We start from the raw sequence: 14,401 nt of genomic DNA, 5'->3' as shown, positions 1-14,401 counted from the left end.
TTACAATAACATTGTATTTAAAAAACTTATTTTTTGCAAAAATGGCCAATCCGAACGGAGCAATAACTTTCTCTAAAGTAGTAACTACATCGTCTTGGCTTGAGGGGAGAAATCGCACAAGCCCTGTTGCACAAAATGAAAGGTGATCTTTAGTAATATTTGATGCAATAGGATTTTAGCATGACTTAATTTTATTTTATTTTTCACTCTAAGCTACCGAATGGAAGATTAACACGGGTCTAAATGCATTTACATGGAGTCGCTTTGACTTTCTTTCTTTTAATGGAAAAAAACAAAACCCGTTGAATTTCCATTCAAACCATTTGAAGCCGAAGCCACAGTCTAGGGAAATACGAGATCGTGATTTTATCAATTCCTCGATTTGGTACAATTTTTTTCGCTTACTACAGGGGAGTGTTGGCGAAATTTGCAGCCAAGCAAGACAATAGCTTCGAGTCCGAGTCAGGTAGGGTAGCAGTAGGGATCATCTTGATAAAGAAGCACATGATGTAGATCCCGGCTGCACAAGTAAATTATGCTTGTCAATTCCGTTTGGATTAAAATACAAGTTCTTTCCATGAATTTCATGCAATATTTCATGTCATTATGGAGCCTGCAAGCGTGATTCAACACCAGCAACAACATAATCTTAATCGGAAGAGGAAGAGGAAGAGAAGAGAAAATATCCTCCAATGGATCAGAAATGAAGACTCACCACACACGAATGTACGTTATTGCATCCGCAAAGTAGCTCCCCGTTGCAAGTGTCCACAGCTTGAAATGTCCCTCCTCCCATGCTCCTCTGCTCTCATTCATACCAGACAACAGAGTGGAAACTAGGACTGAGTTTTGTTTCTTCGATGGCCAAAGAAAAGAAGCATATTTGGATTACCTTGTAATAATCAACAGCAACGAAGTTAGCCCATCTATTAGCAGAAGCAGCATGGCACGTTTGAAGCATGTCGATTAGGTTCCCAGAGTTCTGTACGCATGCTAATGGCTTTACAGGCACTGATCTGAAGTAATTCGCCAGCACCAAGGATTTAGTGGTGTCATTTAGAGGAGATGATTCCGCCCGATTAAAACAGTCTCCTGCCTTCATTCCGTCATCCCCATCTACAGAAGTGTCATCATCCACACCATCGTCGTTTCAATCATTTACTTGTGTGACAAATCAAGAAATTAATAAGGCGCCTAGAGGGTACCATTAGGCATCAATCTTACACTGATTTTCAACCATGTAATTCCACTGGTAAGCAATGCCTTCGCTCTGCTCTTTGGAACGAACGGAAGTGAAAACCAGTAATCTCTGGTTGTTAGCTACCATATCGCTGACAAGCGGCCAGTCTGCACCATTTTGGGGCATCTTGGACACCGGAAACCAGTACTTCATTAGCCCTGCATCTGTAAACACCTTGGTCAATCCACTAGGAGCCTGAACGTAGTCCTCTAATATCACGGTCACAATTTCGGATGGATTTGCAGATAAAAATGCTTCGATCTCCCTCAGGGTACCTATGGCTGGTTCCTGTTACGTAAAACAATGCACCTCTTTTAAGATACTGTGAAGAATATAGAGCAAACTCTGTACAATTGTTACAAATTAGAAGCAAAGAAGAATATGGTAGAATAATAAGAGAAGAAATAGTAGCTAGTAGGGTTACTCACAAAGGCGGTATAGTCATGGCATTGGCCTTTGAAAGAATGGCACAACCAAACATCTCCTTCAAAATCATACGTATCCAGCATCAGCGCTCTAACTCCATTCTGCAAGCGAGCAATCGTCCCAACTTTTAGTTACCAAAGTCAAAACAGTGGTGTTCTAAACATTAAAGATTAATGATCTAGAGATAACTTGCGTTTAACTGCTGAGTAACGTTGTCTTCCTGATTGTTGAAGGTGATTCGAGGAACTCCAGTGTGAGATGGCTCTCCCTCAATGGCAAATGAGTTATGGGTTGTCAAGAAAGTATACTTGTTGAATGGTAATGAGTTGTTCTGCGATTGAGACAAATGACATGCAGTCATAATATACTACTAGTCATTGAATTCGAGTTTGGTTAATTATTACAACTTCAATTGTGAACGTCTTAAACCAATTTACTGTAATATAATATGACGACGACATTTATACCAATGTTTTGTTTGTCATTCAAATTTTGTCGCACATTTACAAGACAAGATAAAACTTCAGTGACAAGTGTGTTTGGATTGCATAATTTTGAAATAAAATAAATTATTTCTCAAATTTTAATCACCTTTTTATCTCACATACATCAAATCACTAAAAGTGCTTCACGGGGTTGCTCGATCACGAAGTGGTGCAATTTGCCAAATTAAACAATCAACAGGACCGCCTATGGATTTCCCCTCTAGGATTTTGTTAGACGATGTCCAACTATTTTTGGAATAGAATTTGCTTCTTTGTTTTTTTTTTAACGTAATAGTAATAATTTATTAAAAAAACAAAAGAAAAAGAGAGAAAGAGAGAGACACACACACACACACAAAAAAAGAAACCCTTCAGTGTCCCCCTATAGATACATTTTACGTATCTTCAACCGAGCAATAAAAGCTGCAAAACCGGATCATGCATTTCGCCATTTTTGTGACTTTCTATCCGAATTAAAACATTCTCTCTTCAACAAAAAGGAAAAGAAAATTTGAAAAAAAAATCCGAGATTGTGTTAGTCTGAGAGAGAGAGAGAGAGAGTAGTACCACAAGGTTGAATTGGTCGGTAGCAGTTGATCTAACGCATCTAGACTTTGCAAGACAAGAAAAGCAATAAAGTCCTGCTCCACAATCTGCATCCGACGAGCATTCATCGAGGAACTGCATTCAAATTCGGACATCATCCATCAGGAGCAAGTGTAACTTATACATCAACCTCCCATTCAATCCCACCTCTGACTAACGAGAATCAATCAGAAGAGAAAGAAGACTAATCAATCACCTTGCACGTTCCATTGGAGCAAGCTGCGTTGGCAACCTCGATCATCAACACCGAAAATACCATCAAACCAAATACTCTCCGAAAGACCGCCATAGAGACAAAGTGAACAGAACCGATCGATTATCCCGAGGTTTCACGAATTAAGATTGTTCTAAGGGAATTCTAGACAGCTCCCCTTGTACTTAATGTTGATGTTTGTGTCTCGGTAGGATGAGGAAACTTTCATTTAGGACAGTACTCTACTGGGGAACACACACACAACACACATATATAACAAGGGCATGTGCATAATAAAATAAGATAAGGACATGGTATGAAGTAGTGTACGCTTTATAGTAAGCAAAACAACAGCCAAAAGGTAACGCAGTTTCTGTTCGGCTCCAACCCTCTCAAGATTTGGTATTTAAGGTAGAAATATATTATTGTCATTTGAAGGCGTCAACATACAATTGAATGCAACGCGACGTGTTTGGAAGGTTGAAATCCTCGTATTTGGAAGCTAGTGGAATTGCGCTACTGTGTGAGTGCGTGACAACTTTGGTTTACCAGAATGGATTAATCGATTTAAGCGCTCCGTTTGGGAAGAAATTGATGTGTGAAAGATACAGGCAGGGAATAGGACGATTGCATGTTCAATGCTTTAAACTCTGAGAACGAAGTATTGGGGGCGGAACCGAAAAAGAAAGTGATTGATAGAATATGCTGTAAGAATTAGTCTTGACCACTGCAGTAGTTGGTTGATCTGCAAAGCAGATATTTTAATTATAGCAGATTTTTTTCATCAAAAAAATCGAAGGGGACTTGAATTAATACAGCAAAGATGCTTTGATTCTTCGGAATATTTACGTAGTTGAACAAGAAATTTTTTTTAAAAAAATTAGGAAGAAGAAGAAGCAAAAAAAAAAAAAAAAAAAGGTATCATATCTGAACTAACTTCACCGGTTTGTTATCGGACAAGGATCAGTTATACTTCATTTCGCTCTGTGGAATATGTTTGGGGATAATTTCACAAACCTCCCTTGAGGTTTATGACGATTTCACTCGACTCCCCTCAGGTTTTACTAATTACACTAACCTCCCTTGTCACAATAAAATAACTATAATGACCTTCACTTAATAAATAATTCATAGTATAATGAAATGAGATTAAAAAAAAAAAACATGACCTCTTCGACTATATTATTTATGTGTTACAGCCAATGATGATTCTCTTTTACTTGCTGTCATTCCGTTCTCATTTATCAATCTCTTTCTTCTATAACTCGCTCTCAAATTACCATCAATTATTGCTTATAAGTGGAGCCAATCACACCACAAGTGATATCTCAAACTCTATTATATATTCCCATTTCTCTTTTCTTCCATTTGGAATTGCCAAATCACAAGTTTAGTTGAGAGATTAAATTTGATAGTTGAAATAAAATTCGATTTTGTAGTCAAATTAAAAGGACATAAAGAGGCACACAATAATAATGGAACCAATAGTGCAATCATTGGCCAAAAAAAGAAGAGGGACTGAAATTGGTAAATTTGCTAATTTGTCTACCATCCATCCAAATTTTTTTTTAAAATGTTAATAAGTACATTTATATTTCTTTTTATGTTTAACAATTGTTGGTTGTGATTTCGTTATAGAGATAGAGTTTCTTCTTTTACGTTTGGAGATTTGATGGAAGGTTAAATTATTTTGTTTTGAGAAGGTGTAGGCATTGAGTTTGAAATTTAAGGTGTGATTAGTTGTAAATAGAATTTTGATTTTTGACAAATGAATTTCTTGAATAGTCATAATGATATCATTCCTTTTTTTTTAAACCTGATTAATCTCATCCATGCCTAAATCTCTTCTAAAAATTTTCTTCAAGGCCATAATGTGGCTCATGTAGTAGGAGTTGAGTCACTTATATAGAATCAAACCATGGCATCATATGTCGAAGATTATGCAAATATAAGGGTATTTGATTATGAGTTTGACCATTCTATAAAATCAAATTGTGAGAATATTTCTGGAGGATGGAACGAATCTTCAGAATTGAATGCATGCTTTGGGAGAAGCAATTTTCTGACTGTGATGATAGAATTGCTTGAATTTAGAATTTGGAATTAGACTATTTGTTAAACTAGTTTGTTAGTATAATAGGTTAGGCTGAAATATGGAAGAAAGCAATTCACAAAATAATTTTTGTACAAAAAAGGTAGTTTAGGACTTTTGAGAAAAAATAAACCTTTTGAGTTTATATTGTTATATAAATAGTAAAAATAAGGCAGGTAGATGTAACTTAATAGACTTAAGGGGAGCTCTCTGCAATTATTAGTAACTTCAGGGGAGGTTTGTAAAATTATCCATATATTTGGAAAACACGTACACGCCAGCACGCAAAATTTGAAATGAGAAAACGAAATAAAAGTCGAAAGTTTGTTGGGAGTACAATACTTGCAGCACGTTCCAATTAAAAGATGTCCAGCGTATATAACTTGTAATTTATTTATTATAACTCCAAAAAGGAGGCCACTGCCACGGTCCATGTACAGAATTTTTTTTTTTTTTTTTTAACGAACCCAACCCATATCATATATAATGAATTAATGATTATATATGGATCCGACAAAGAGTTTGTGTACCGAAAGTAAATAATTAGAAAATAATCATTATTTTCTAGTACTTATTTATGTACCCAAAGTACCACATAGGTGAATGGTGGTCATTTTAGATTCATTGCTGTTTATTTTCTATTTATTTACGTACCGAAATTACTTGACTCCCAATTACTTAATTCAGGTTCATCACATCATCTTCTTGGAGGCCCCCAAATAAATTGAAGCATGCAACCGAATGAGTGATGCTGGAAAACCAGCAGGCAAGTCGAAGCGACGCACTCATTACGCCACGAAAAGGAGTTAAGGAGTTTGATAATTAGGACATGGTTGAAAACTAATTAGTTGACTAAGTCTAATTAGAAGCATGATTATATACAAAACCTTTTCAGATTCGGCCAAAACGATCACACAGCCGTAACTATGTTGTTATCCATGATTATACTAAATGTTGCTGTTGCTGCTCTGTATACAGATAGAAAGAGAGGAAAATAACAAAACAAAACATGCTTATACTGGCAAAACCTAATTAATTAACCTAAAAAAAAAGATTACATGGCACAGAAGAATGACGCAAAGGCCCGTACGTACGCATAACAATTTGAGTGATTTGTTTGTGGAACTCCATGGTTACTGATCCCCCTTCATATTTTCATTTCCGGCGAAGAAGCGATTGATGGAAGGCATGATCTCAGGTGGGCGAGTCCGAAGAAACCTGCGGAGGCTGTGTTGGGCGTATCTCTCTCCTTCCTCTTGGTTTTCCAGAACCGCTGTTTTCCGGTGAGCTTTGTCCACTCTTAAATTTGCCAACCCACATGCGCGCAAATTAACGTAATTAAACGCGGTGAAAACGAAGAATTTAATCCAGTATACGCTAAAAGTGTGCGGATGCATGTCACCTAATTCCAAATTAATTTTGAACTTCAATCTTTACATGCATGGACGGCATGCATCTTTTTTTACCTATTAGCATCAGTGTAGACGAGATTAATCCAAATAAACGTGTCAATATCAATTGGTAAGGACATGACATATGGGGGAACAGATAACATAGATGTCGAATTTAAACTACTGCACTGTACAGATTAATCACCTAACATCAGGGTTGAGGAGGACGTTCCTTGTGAGCTGGAAGATGCACATCCCCGTAACGAAGCTCATTGCGGCCATGAGAGGGTAAACCTCTGGCTTGATCCAGCGCCCCATTTCGTTGTTTGATTGCTTTTTCTTTTTGGCGTTGCCTCTCCTCCAACAAATATACTGCAATAAATATTTATGTGGCTTGGGTTTAGCGTCTAATTTATGCTCAGAAGCTTATGGTGTGACTATGAATGAATGGGTGAACACATAAATATTTATACAGCTTGTGAAATGTGAAAGAACGTCTAACATACGGAATAAACAAGGATAGGGATGGAATGGTGGCTTGTTTTAACTTCCCAGTTTTGGAAGGAAATCTGCAATTTCAGTGGGCCACTTTGAAAGGTTTGACTTCGATAATACCAGGTGCTTTAGCCTCTTGTTTTCTGGTAATTTTATTCTTTTTATTTTTAGGCATAATCTAAGCTTGACTAGGTTGTTCTTTCTTGGAAATGATATCAGAATGGATTGTTCCATACGGGATTGAAGAATTCAGAAATATGTCTCCCTGCCCTCTATCTAATTCTAAATCTATCAAGGATTAATTCCTCCCAAAACCAAAAAGAGGACGCTGGAATTCTTTTATTTGCTAGCTGTGCAATTTATTTCTTTCTAATTACATCAAACCAAACAGTGAACCTGCCCAAATTGCTTATGTGCTTCAACGCACGAGTGCAACTCCTACATAAACACCAGAATTGTTCTTGCTGTTCCTTTTTTTTTTTTTTTTTTGTGTTTTGTTGGGGGGTGGGGGGGTGTTTGTATTGTTACAACTTCTAATGAATCTTCGTTATACAATTTTTTGTAGCGTAAATATTATATACACTGACAGTGTATACATTATCATGATTGGATGTTATAGAGTAATAGTTTATATATTGACAGTGTATACTCTACAATTTTTTATAAAGTAAATGTTATATACACTGACAGTGTATACACTATCACGATTGGATGTACGACATATATACAAAATTTGAATTTTAAATTCAAATTTCATGCATTTAATGATTAAAATGTATATACTGTCAATATATAAAATGTATATATTGTCAATATATAGAAAATTAATTCTTTTTTATACTACTATTTAATAAACTTTTTTTTGGTCAACGCGATGGGTTACTCCACTTTGCGGACAATCAAATGCCACGGCTCTTAAACAGGACAACAATTAGTCAATGTGAGCCCCCGGGAGGAGGGAGGGCATCCGGGGGGGGGGGGGGGAGGGGGATCCAAAGTTAATTAGGCAATGGGTTCTCAGTTGGAGCTTTAGCGTTCTTTAACTTTCCATTTTGATGGGCCGTTTAGATTGGATGCACTTGTTAGCCCAACATGTCTAGGCTTCCAGTACACTTAATGGATCAGTCTAATCAGTAGTACTAGGGACTATCTAATATACTGACCTCTTCATACCTAAATCTGTACCTCCCATGGCCTTCTGTTGTATGGGCTAAATATCAGGATTAAAGTTACGTTAATGTGATGTGTTATTTTAATTTTTATTAATGTGAAGTGAAGCCATTATAATTTCCAGTCTTACCCGGGGAGCTTCTTTACAAAAGCCTTCTTTTGTCACTGAAAAGATAACAAGACTTCATCATAGACCTAGGCACCGTTTGGATTGAGGGAATGGGAAGGAAAACAAAAGAGAGGAATTAGAGAGATTTGGTTTTTGTTGTTTGGATTGATTTTTGAGGAGGAAAATGAAAGGATTAAGAGGGAAAAGGTCTAGTTTTTTTTTTTTTTTTGTCGATCGTCATCCCTACTCCTACTCTATTCTAATCTAACTACGGGGAGGCTCAACTGAACCTACGGGGGACCGATCGGGACAGAACCACCACCGGACCAAACGGGTGCACAACGCACCCGCCTGGATTTTTTGAAGGACCACATAATGTGGCAATTTGATGGGAGGCAAGGTTCGAACCCCTGCCTCCCACTCCGGCCACCAGTCTAAGGCTGGGAAAAGGTCTAGTTGTTTTATTGAGTTATGTTTACCACCAAAAAGTGGCCGAGAATGGAGGAAAACAAAATTAAATTAATTGAAACAATTTAAATTTTTTTAAAAAGCCAATTTTTTCTATCTTTTCTAGTAAATTAACACTTAATCTTTTACTTTCCTCTCTTTTCCTTCTTTGATTCAAAGAAAATTTTAGTATTTCCTTTCTTTTTCTTCCATGCTTAACTCAAACAAGATGGATAGAAACCACTTTCCTGTCTTTGCCATCGGTATCATTTCCTTTCCTTTCCCTTCCTTTCGTCAATCCAAATGGTGCATCAAGTATTGGAGGGATGGCTACCCGAGGAATCAACAATTTCCGACTCTTTGCACCAATGCACTTTGAATATTTTTCTTAAGTTTTTCTTTTCTTGGGAAAACTAAAAAAGTTTATTGCCATAAATAAAGCTTCATTTTGTATATTTTCTTTTGTGCTACTCTTTGCTTGGGAAAGAAAAAGTCAAGCGTATGCTTTATCCGAGCATACAGAAACTCTAAACGTGAGGAAATCATGGTTGGCCCCGTTGAGTTTCAGGGAGTCGTTCGGCCCAAGCGAGATAAATTTCTTGCTTGGCGAAGCAGGAGCATTGCCACCATGCCAAGAAAAGTGGAAAGCATCAAGTCGGACCACCATGCAATCTTTCTTTTTTTTCAAAAAGGAAAAAAAAAACCAAGCTTTGCGTGCGATCTTAAAATCTACTAATTTCTAATTCAGTTTTTACATTGTAAATTTACATGCATTTGACACATTAACATGAGAAGCTGTTAGGATAATTGCGATTTGAGACATTTATATAGGAAATTAGCGTTCACTACTTGGTGAATCAGCTGAATTTGGAACGAAATAGTTACAGTAGCTGTTTACAAAGTTATAACCCCCCCCCCAAACACACAAACAGAAAAGAAAAAAAAATTCAAATCCCAGAGAAGTTGAGCTTTTCTCAAGTTGGTTGCGGTGTCTCTGTTGGATTTGTTTGGATAGTGTATTATTTGAAATATTATTTAGAATAATTACTGTAACATTTTTTGTGATATGATGTATGTGAGATAAAAAGATGATTGGAAATATAAAAAGGTAAGTTGAAAAATGTGTTTGTGATACAAGCAAAATATTATTTGAAATAATTTTGATATCCAAACACTCCCAAATTAATTTCAGAATTCTTGGTTACTGGAATGACACCAACACCGCCATTCTGCTCCAGACTCATTAGCCTTTTACTTGATGATTCAAACTCCTGCTTTCCCAGTTCCGACACGTAACGTTCCATGTCACTGCATAACAAGAGAATCATTTACAACCAGATCTTTTAGAGGCTAAAATAGAAATTTACCTTCAGTTACACAATGAAGATACTTTTAAGGGAAAATGATCTGTTTCATCCTCACCTTTCACAAAAATATTCTTTTCGTCCCTCACTTTTAAAATAAAGCAATTTCGTCCCTGACATTTAAAAATTAAAGCTTTTACATCCTTGAACCCAATTTTCAATCTGAATCAAACCACCTATCAACCTGATTACAAATTTTGGAGGTATAATTGGTAGATTACTTGGTTAACTCAACTTGAATATAACTCAACTTGAATTCCTACATTGTCATTGTATACACTGATGGTTTTATGAACCTACCATATCATTTCAATTTAAATTTAAATACCAAATTTTATATTTATGATACACATCTAGACTCGTAAGCGAATATATTAACGGTGCATGAAAGATTTACCCAAAAGAAAAGGCCTACTATTCCAAGACAAATAATGGCCTTTATGTTATAATATTTATTTTTGTGGTTTGATAAATGTTATCTGAATATGATGAAATTGACCGAGTGACCTATCAATTCTATCTCCAAAATTTATTACTGAGTTATTGGATGGCTTGATTCAGATTGAAAATTAGGTTCAGGGATGTAATAGCTTTAATTTTTAAATGTCAAGGATGAAATTGCTTCATTTTAAAAGTGAGGGACGAAAAGAATATTTTTGTGAAATATAAGGGATGAAATAGGTCATTTTCCCTACTTTTAATTGCAAGCATGACTAGGAATTGATGCACTTTTCCATCAGTCTCCACAATGCCACCATAATGCAATCAACCATTTTCAAATCTTCAACAACATCTCTAAATTCTAAAATGCTTTCTACAGAAACGAGTGCATGATGAATTTGGCTATTGTGCTGGTGCCTCAAGAATAACAACGTACATAAACAAGCGTGTTAAAAGCAAATAACAAAAAGGGTGTTGACTTACTCATTGCCTGTGTTGTCCTCCTTCCATCTGCGGTGGAAAATTTCGTAGGTTTACCAACTTTAGCTGGTCCACAAGTATATCCAGGTCCAGGTGCTTTTAAAGTGAAGTTTTTAGGCATCCTAACTGTCTTGTTGGTTGTTCCTGAAGAACCAACACTAATTTGGAAAGCACTGACAGCAGTTGCTGGATCTTGAACCCATGGGTTCAGCACACCTCCCTTGCAGCAATTTGCTATTTGTTGGTTGTAAGGCGTTCCAGGAAGCAAGTCAACTACCGTTGGGTCTTTCTTACAGCAATGTGGTATGTTCCCTTTGAATCTTGAACAATCACCTTGCTCTGTAGTTTGGGCTCCCACCATATTCCATATGACTTCTCTCTTTGCCCATGTCCATCCCAAAGTCCAACCTGGTGCCTGAATGCGCCGATATTGCTGGAAGTTGAACATTGTGACAACAGCCTGGCAAATGTATTTTATTAAATCAGTTAATGCAGCAAAAGTTACAAGTACAACATTACAACTAAAGTTGCTAAAAACATGGTGCCATTAGAGTGTAATACTGCAGTTAGGCCATATAATCCCTATACATCAAGAATGGGTCCAAATTAAGATCTCTTGCGCTCTCAATACATGCAGGTGTAGTGCCCATCTGTGCACATGAATGTGTTACTGCCCGTCTGTGCACAAAAGAGAGTACATACCACATAGCCATCTGGCGTCCAAGCCATAACGTCCCATTTGATCGTGATGTTCCCGTTTGGATCAAGTGCATCATAAGCTTCTGAAAGAGAGGCAGCGGAGGCGGAGAAAAGATTTAGATCAACATCAATCTTCTTGGTTCATATACCATTTTAGAAGACTAAACTCCTACTTGAGTTTTTAAACATCTCTAGATGTCACAACTTATTAGCAAATATAAGAAGAAACAACGTAGCACATCAAAGAGTTAATTAGAGCCACCTGCTATCACATCGTGCCACACATAGTTCGTCACTCCAACTAAATGCTAGAATTGGCAGATAATTTAAATTAGTATTACTTGATTCTGGAACAACTCCATGGACTAAGGTGCAAAATTAAATCGTTTAGTAAAGGCTCGATTTTTTGTACCCCAAAATCTCCCCTTCATGTGACATCAACCAAGTATGGAAATTGAGAATTGGGATCTCAAACAATCAGCTATCAAACTTGAACAAGAAATTCCAGGCTAGCTCATGAAGATATAAAGCCAGTGCTTCTTCTTGTCATTTCCGCAAGACAATCACAAAACAGAGAGCATCTTGTATTCAAACCAAGGCTCTAGCAAACAAGCTGAATATAGAAATCCTGTTTCCCAAAAACCCATTAAAAAGAGAGCAAAGAGTTGCATGGAAAGACAAAAAGATCTGAGCTTGATGATTAATTCATTTGCATTCTCCCATTCTTCGACCAATTAACCAAGTTGCTATATCCGTCACATAATTGTGACACACCAGTAAAATCATCTTTGCAAAATTGTCAAAATCCCATTCATCAAAATCAAGAAGCAACAGAAAATTCCCGAATTTAGAATCATTACACGAGATAAGGAAGAAATGGACGCACCTGTCGTGGTAAAGCTGAAGCAAGAAAGGGAAAGTAGCACCACAATGGCACATGCTGTAAATTTGGATAGAGATCTAAAGCAGGAAGAATCCATGTTTGTTTTCAGCAGCAAGCTTTCTTGTTTGGCCACCGCTCAGGATCTGGTACCGAAGTGAATGTTGGTCGAGAAGCAAAGGGAAAAGAGTAAGCGAGAGAGAACGCGGTGGTGAGCTGTCTCTGCACTAACACTACCTGGCTATGCCTAAGCTCCCTCCCTCCCTCAACTCACTCACATGGAGCTTTAGACTTTGTTGAGCAAGTCTTTCTTTAACCACTGCTGGTAATAGAATTCTTTCGTAATAGTTCCAGTGATTATGACAAATTGAATAGTATTTAGTTATGTCACTTTCATAATGGTCTGTAGGCTTATAATTCTTTCCTTTCAGTAACCATTCATAAACTGCAAACAGAGAAAGGAATGCTGAGCAATTAAACCAGAGAATACCTCCTAAGAAAAAGAAAAAAAAAAAAAAAAAAAAACAGAGTACACCAAATTAGCTGAAGACATTACCCAACTAGTAAGGACATCGAAAAGGTAAACCGAGCCCCACATACATGTATCCTGGATGGGGAGAGTTTTTTTTTTGGGTGCCTCTTTCCTAAATCATGCTGGATTTTTCTTTCCTTTTCCTTTCTTTTTTAATAATGATTTGGATAGTAGTATTTCAATTTCCTTTTTTAAAAAAAAATATTGTTTGTAGCCAGTGATGGTATCCTTAATTCAAATACAATAATTGCCTTAGTTGGCAAGCAAGTTTTTGATCAAGTTTGTCCGTTACAAGTTTTTTAACAATTTTAATTATAATAATATTAAAAAAAATTTAAACTATACATTTTAAAATATTTAAAAAAATTTTAAAAAAATTTCTACAACTTCTATAGTAAAATTTTAGATGAACACCCAAAAAAACTCACTTATCAAACTGAGCCATTTAAATATTTCTTCTTCAAATTTTTTTTCCCCTTCCCATTGTTAAAACATTAGACAATACTTCATCTGGTCAGACTGGGAAGATACTACGTCGTAATCAAGGGTATTGAATTTTGCAGCCGCTGTTAGTACGCACTTGCCGACGCCGCCGACACTGGGACAAAAGATTTTTTTTTTTTTTAAAGAAAAAACAATTTTCTCTAAAGAGAATTAAACACGGAATGTATCTTAATTTACCTTTAATTGGAAGGATGAATGTGTCCTAATTTGGTTCCAAAAAACAAAAAACTCCACAATCAGCGGGTAGTTACTCGTTCCTTGAGATCAACCACTGACTATAATTTTTTCATTTCAACTCGCATGTATTACCTTCAACTTTCATCATTCTTCTCTCTCTCTCTCTATATATATATATTGATACATATTGAACAGTTTATGGAATTATCTAAATTGTGAAGGATTTTTTGACAACCAAAAAAAACTTTATAAAGAGAAAAAATTCGTATACCATATGTTCTTAGTTAACTGCACAAAGATTAGTATTTGCCTTGTTGAAATAAAATGAAAACATAGAACTCCATAACAATTGTAGTAATTTGCTTTTTTATTTTTGGGAGAATTGTAATTTTAGTCCCCAATCTATAGTGTATGCATCAAATTATCCCAAATCTATTTCGAAAATCAATTTTGATCCCCAAGCTATTTAATTTTGAGCTAAAGTGGACAATTGACGGAATCTCTTCAATTTCAATCGGAACTAAGTCACGTGAGATCACGTGCCGGCACCTAAAACACATTTTTCAAATTTTTAATTTCTAAAACACGTTTTTTCTGATGGCTTGGCTTTTGACATGGACACTCCTGTCCCTTCAGCCAAATCAATCTCCTTCTCGCCAATTCTTTTCCA

General features: G+C 36.3%; 3 protein-coding genes across 3 annotated transcripts; all 3 read right to left on the bottom strand.

The window, feature by feature from the left end:
- Nucleotides 1-285: 285 nt before the first annotated feature.
- On the bottom strand, nt 286-3,136 carry LOC113754076 (PI-PLC X domain-containing protein At5g67130). Its single transcript, XM_027298404.1, has 8 exons — nt 2,954-3,136; nt 2,719-2,832; nt 1,860-1,997; nt 1,669-1,767; nt 1,225-1,528; nt 893-1,116; nt 716-802; nt 286-520 (listed from the first exon to the last, which is right to left on the bottom strand). The coding sequence occupies exons 1-8, from the start codon at nt 3,044-3,046 to the stop codon at nt 485-487; spliced, it is 1,095 nt and encodes a 364-aa protein (XP_027154205.1). The 5' UTR covers nt 3,047-3,136; the 3' UTR covers nt 286-484.
- A 2,848-nt stretch (nt 3,137-5,984) lies between these two features.
- On the bottom strand, nt 5,985-6,844 carry LOC113754532. The gene is made up of 2 exons (XM_027298980.1): nt 6,639-6,844; nt 5,985-6,341 (listed from the first exon to the last, which is right to left on the bottom strand). The coding sequence occupies exons 1-2, from the start codon at nt 6,749-6,751 to the stop codon at nt 6,176-6,178; spliced, it is 279 nt and encodes a 92-aa protein (XP_027154781.1). The 5' UTR covers nt 6,752-6,844; the 3' UTR covers nt 5,985-6,175.
- Nucleotides 6,845-9,743: 2,899 nt separating this feature from the next.
- On the bottom strand, nt 9,744-12,971 carry LOC113751661 (protein COBRA-like). Its single transcript, XM_027295749.1, has 4 exons — nt 12,525-12,971; nt 11,642-11,721; nt 10,943-11,399; nt 9,744-9,962 (listed from the first exon to the last, which is right to left on the bottom strand). The coding sequence occupies exons 1-4, from the start codon at nt 12,616-12,618 to the stop codon at nt 9,898-9,900; spliced, it is 696 nt and encodes a 231-aa protein (XP_027151550.1). The 5' UTR covers nt 12,619-12,971; the 3' UTR covers nt 9,744-9,897.
- Nucleotides 12,972-14,401: the final 1,430 nt, after the last annotated feature.

Source organism: Coffea eugenioides, chromosome 11 (assembly GCF_003713205.1).
Source record: "Coffea eugenioides isolate CCC68of chromosome 11, Ceug_1.0, whole genome shotgun sequence".
Taxonomy (NCBI): Eukaryota; Viridiplantae; Streptophyta; class Magnoliopsida; order Gentianales; family Rubiaceae; genus Coffea; species Coffea eugenioides.
Note: the sequence above shows the minus strand (reverse complement) of the source record. Positions and strands in the feature narration are given on the sequence as shown.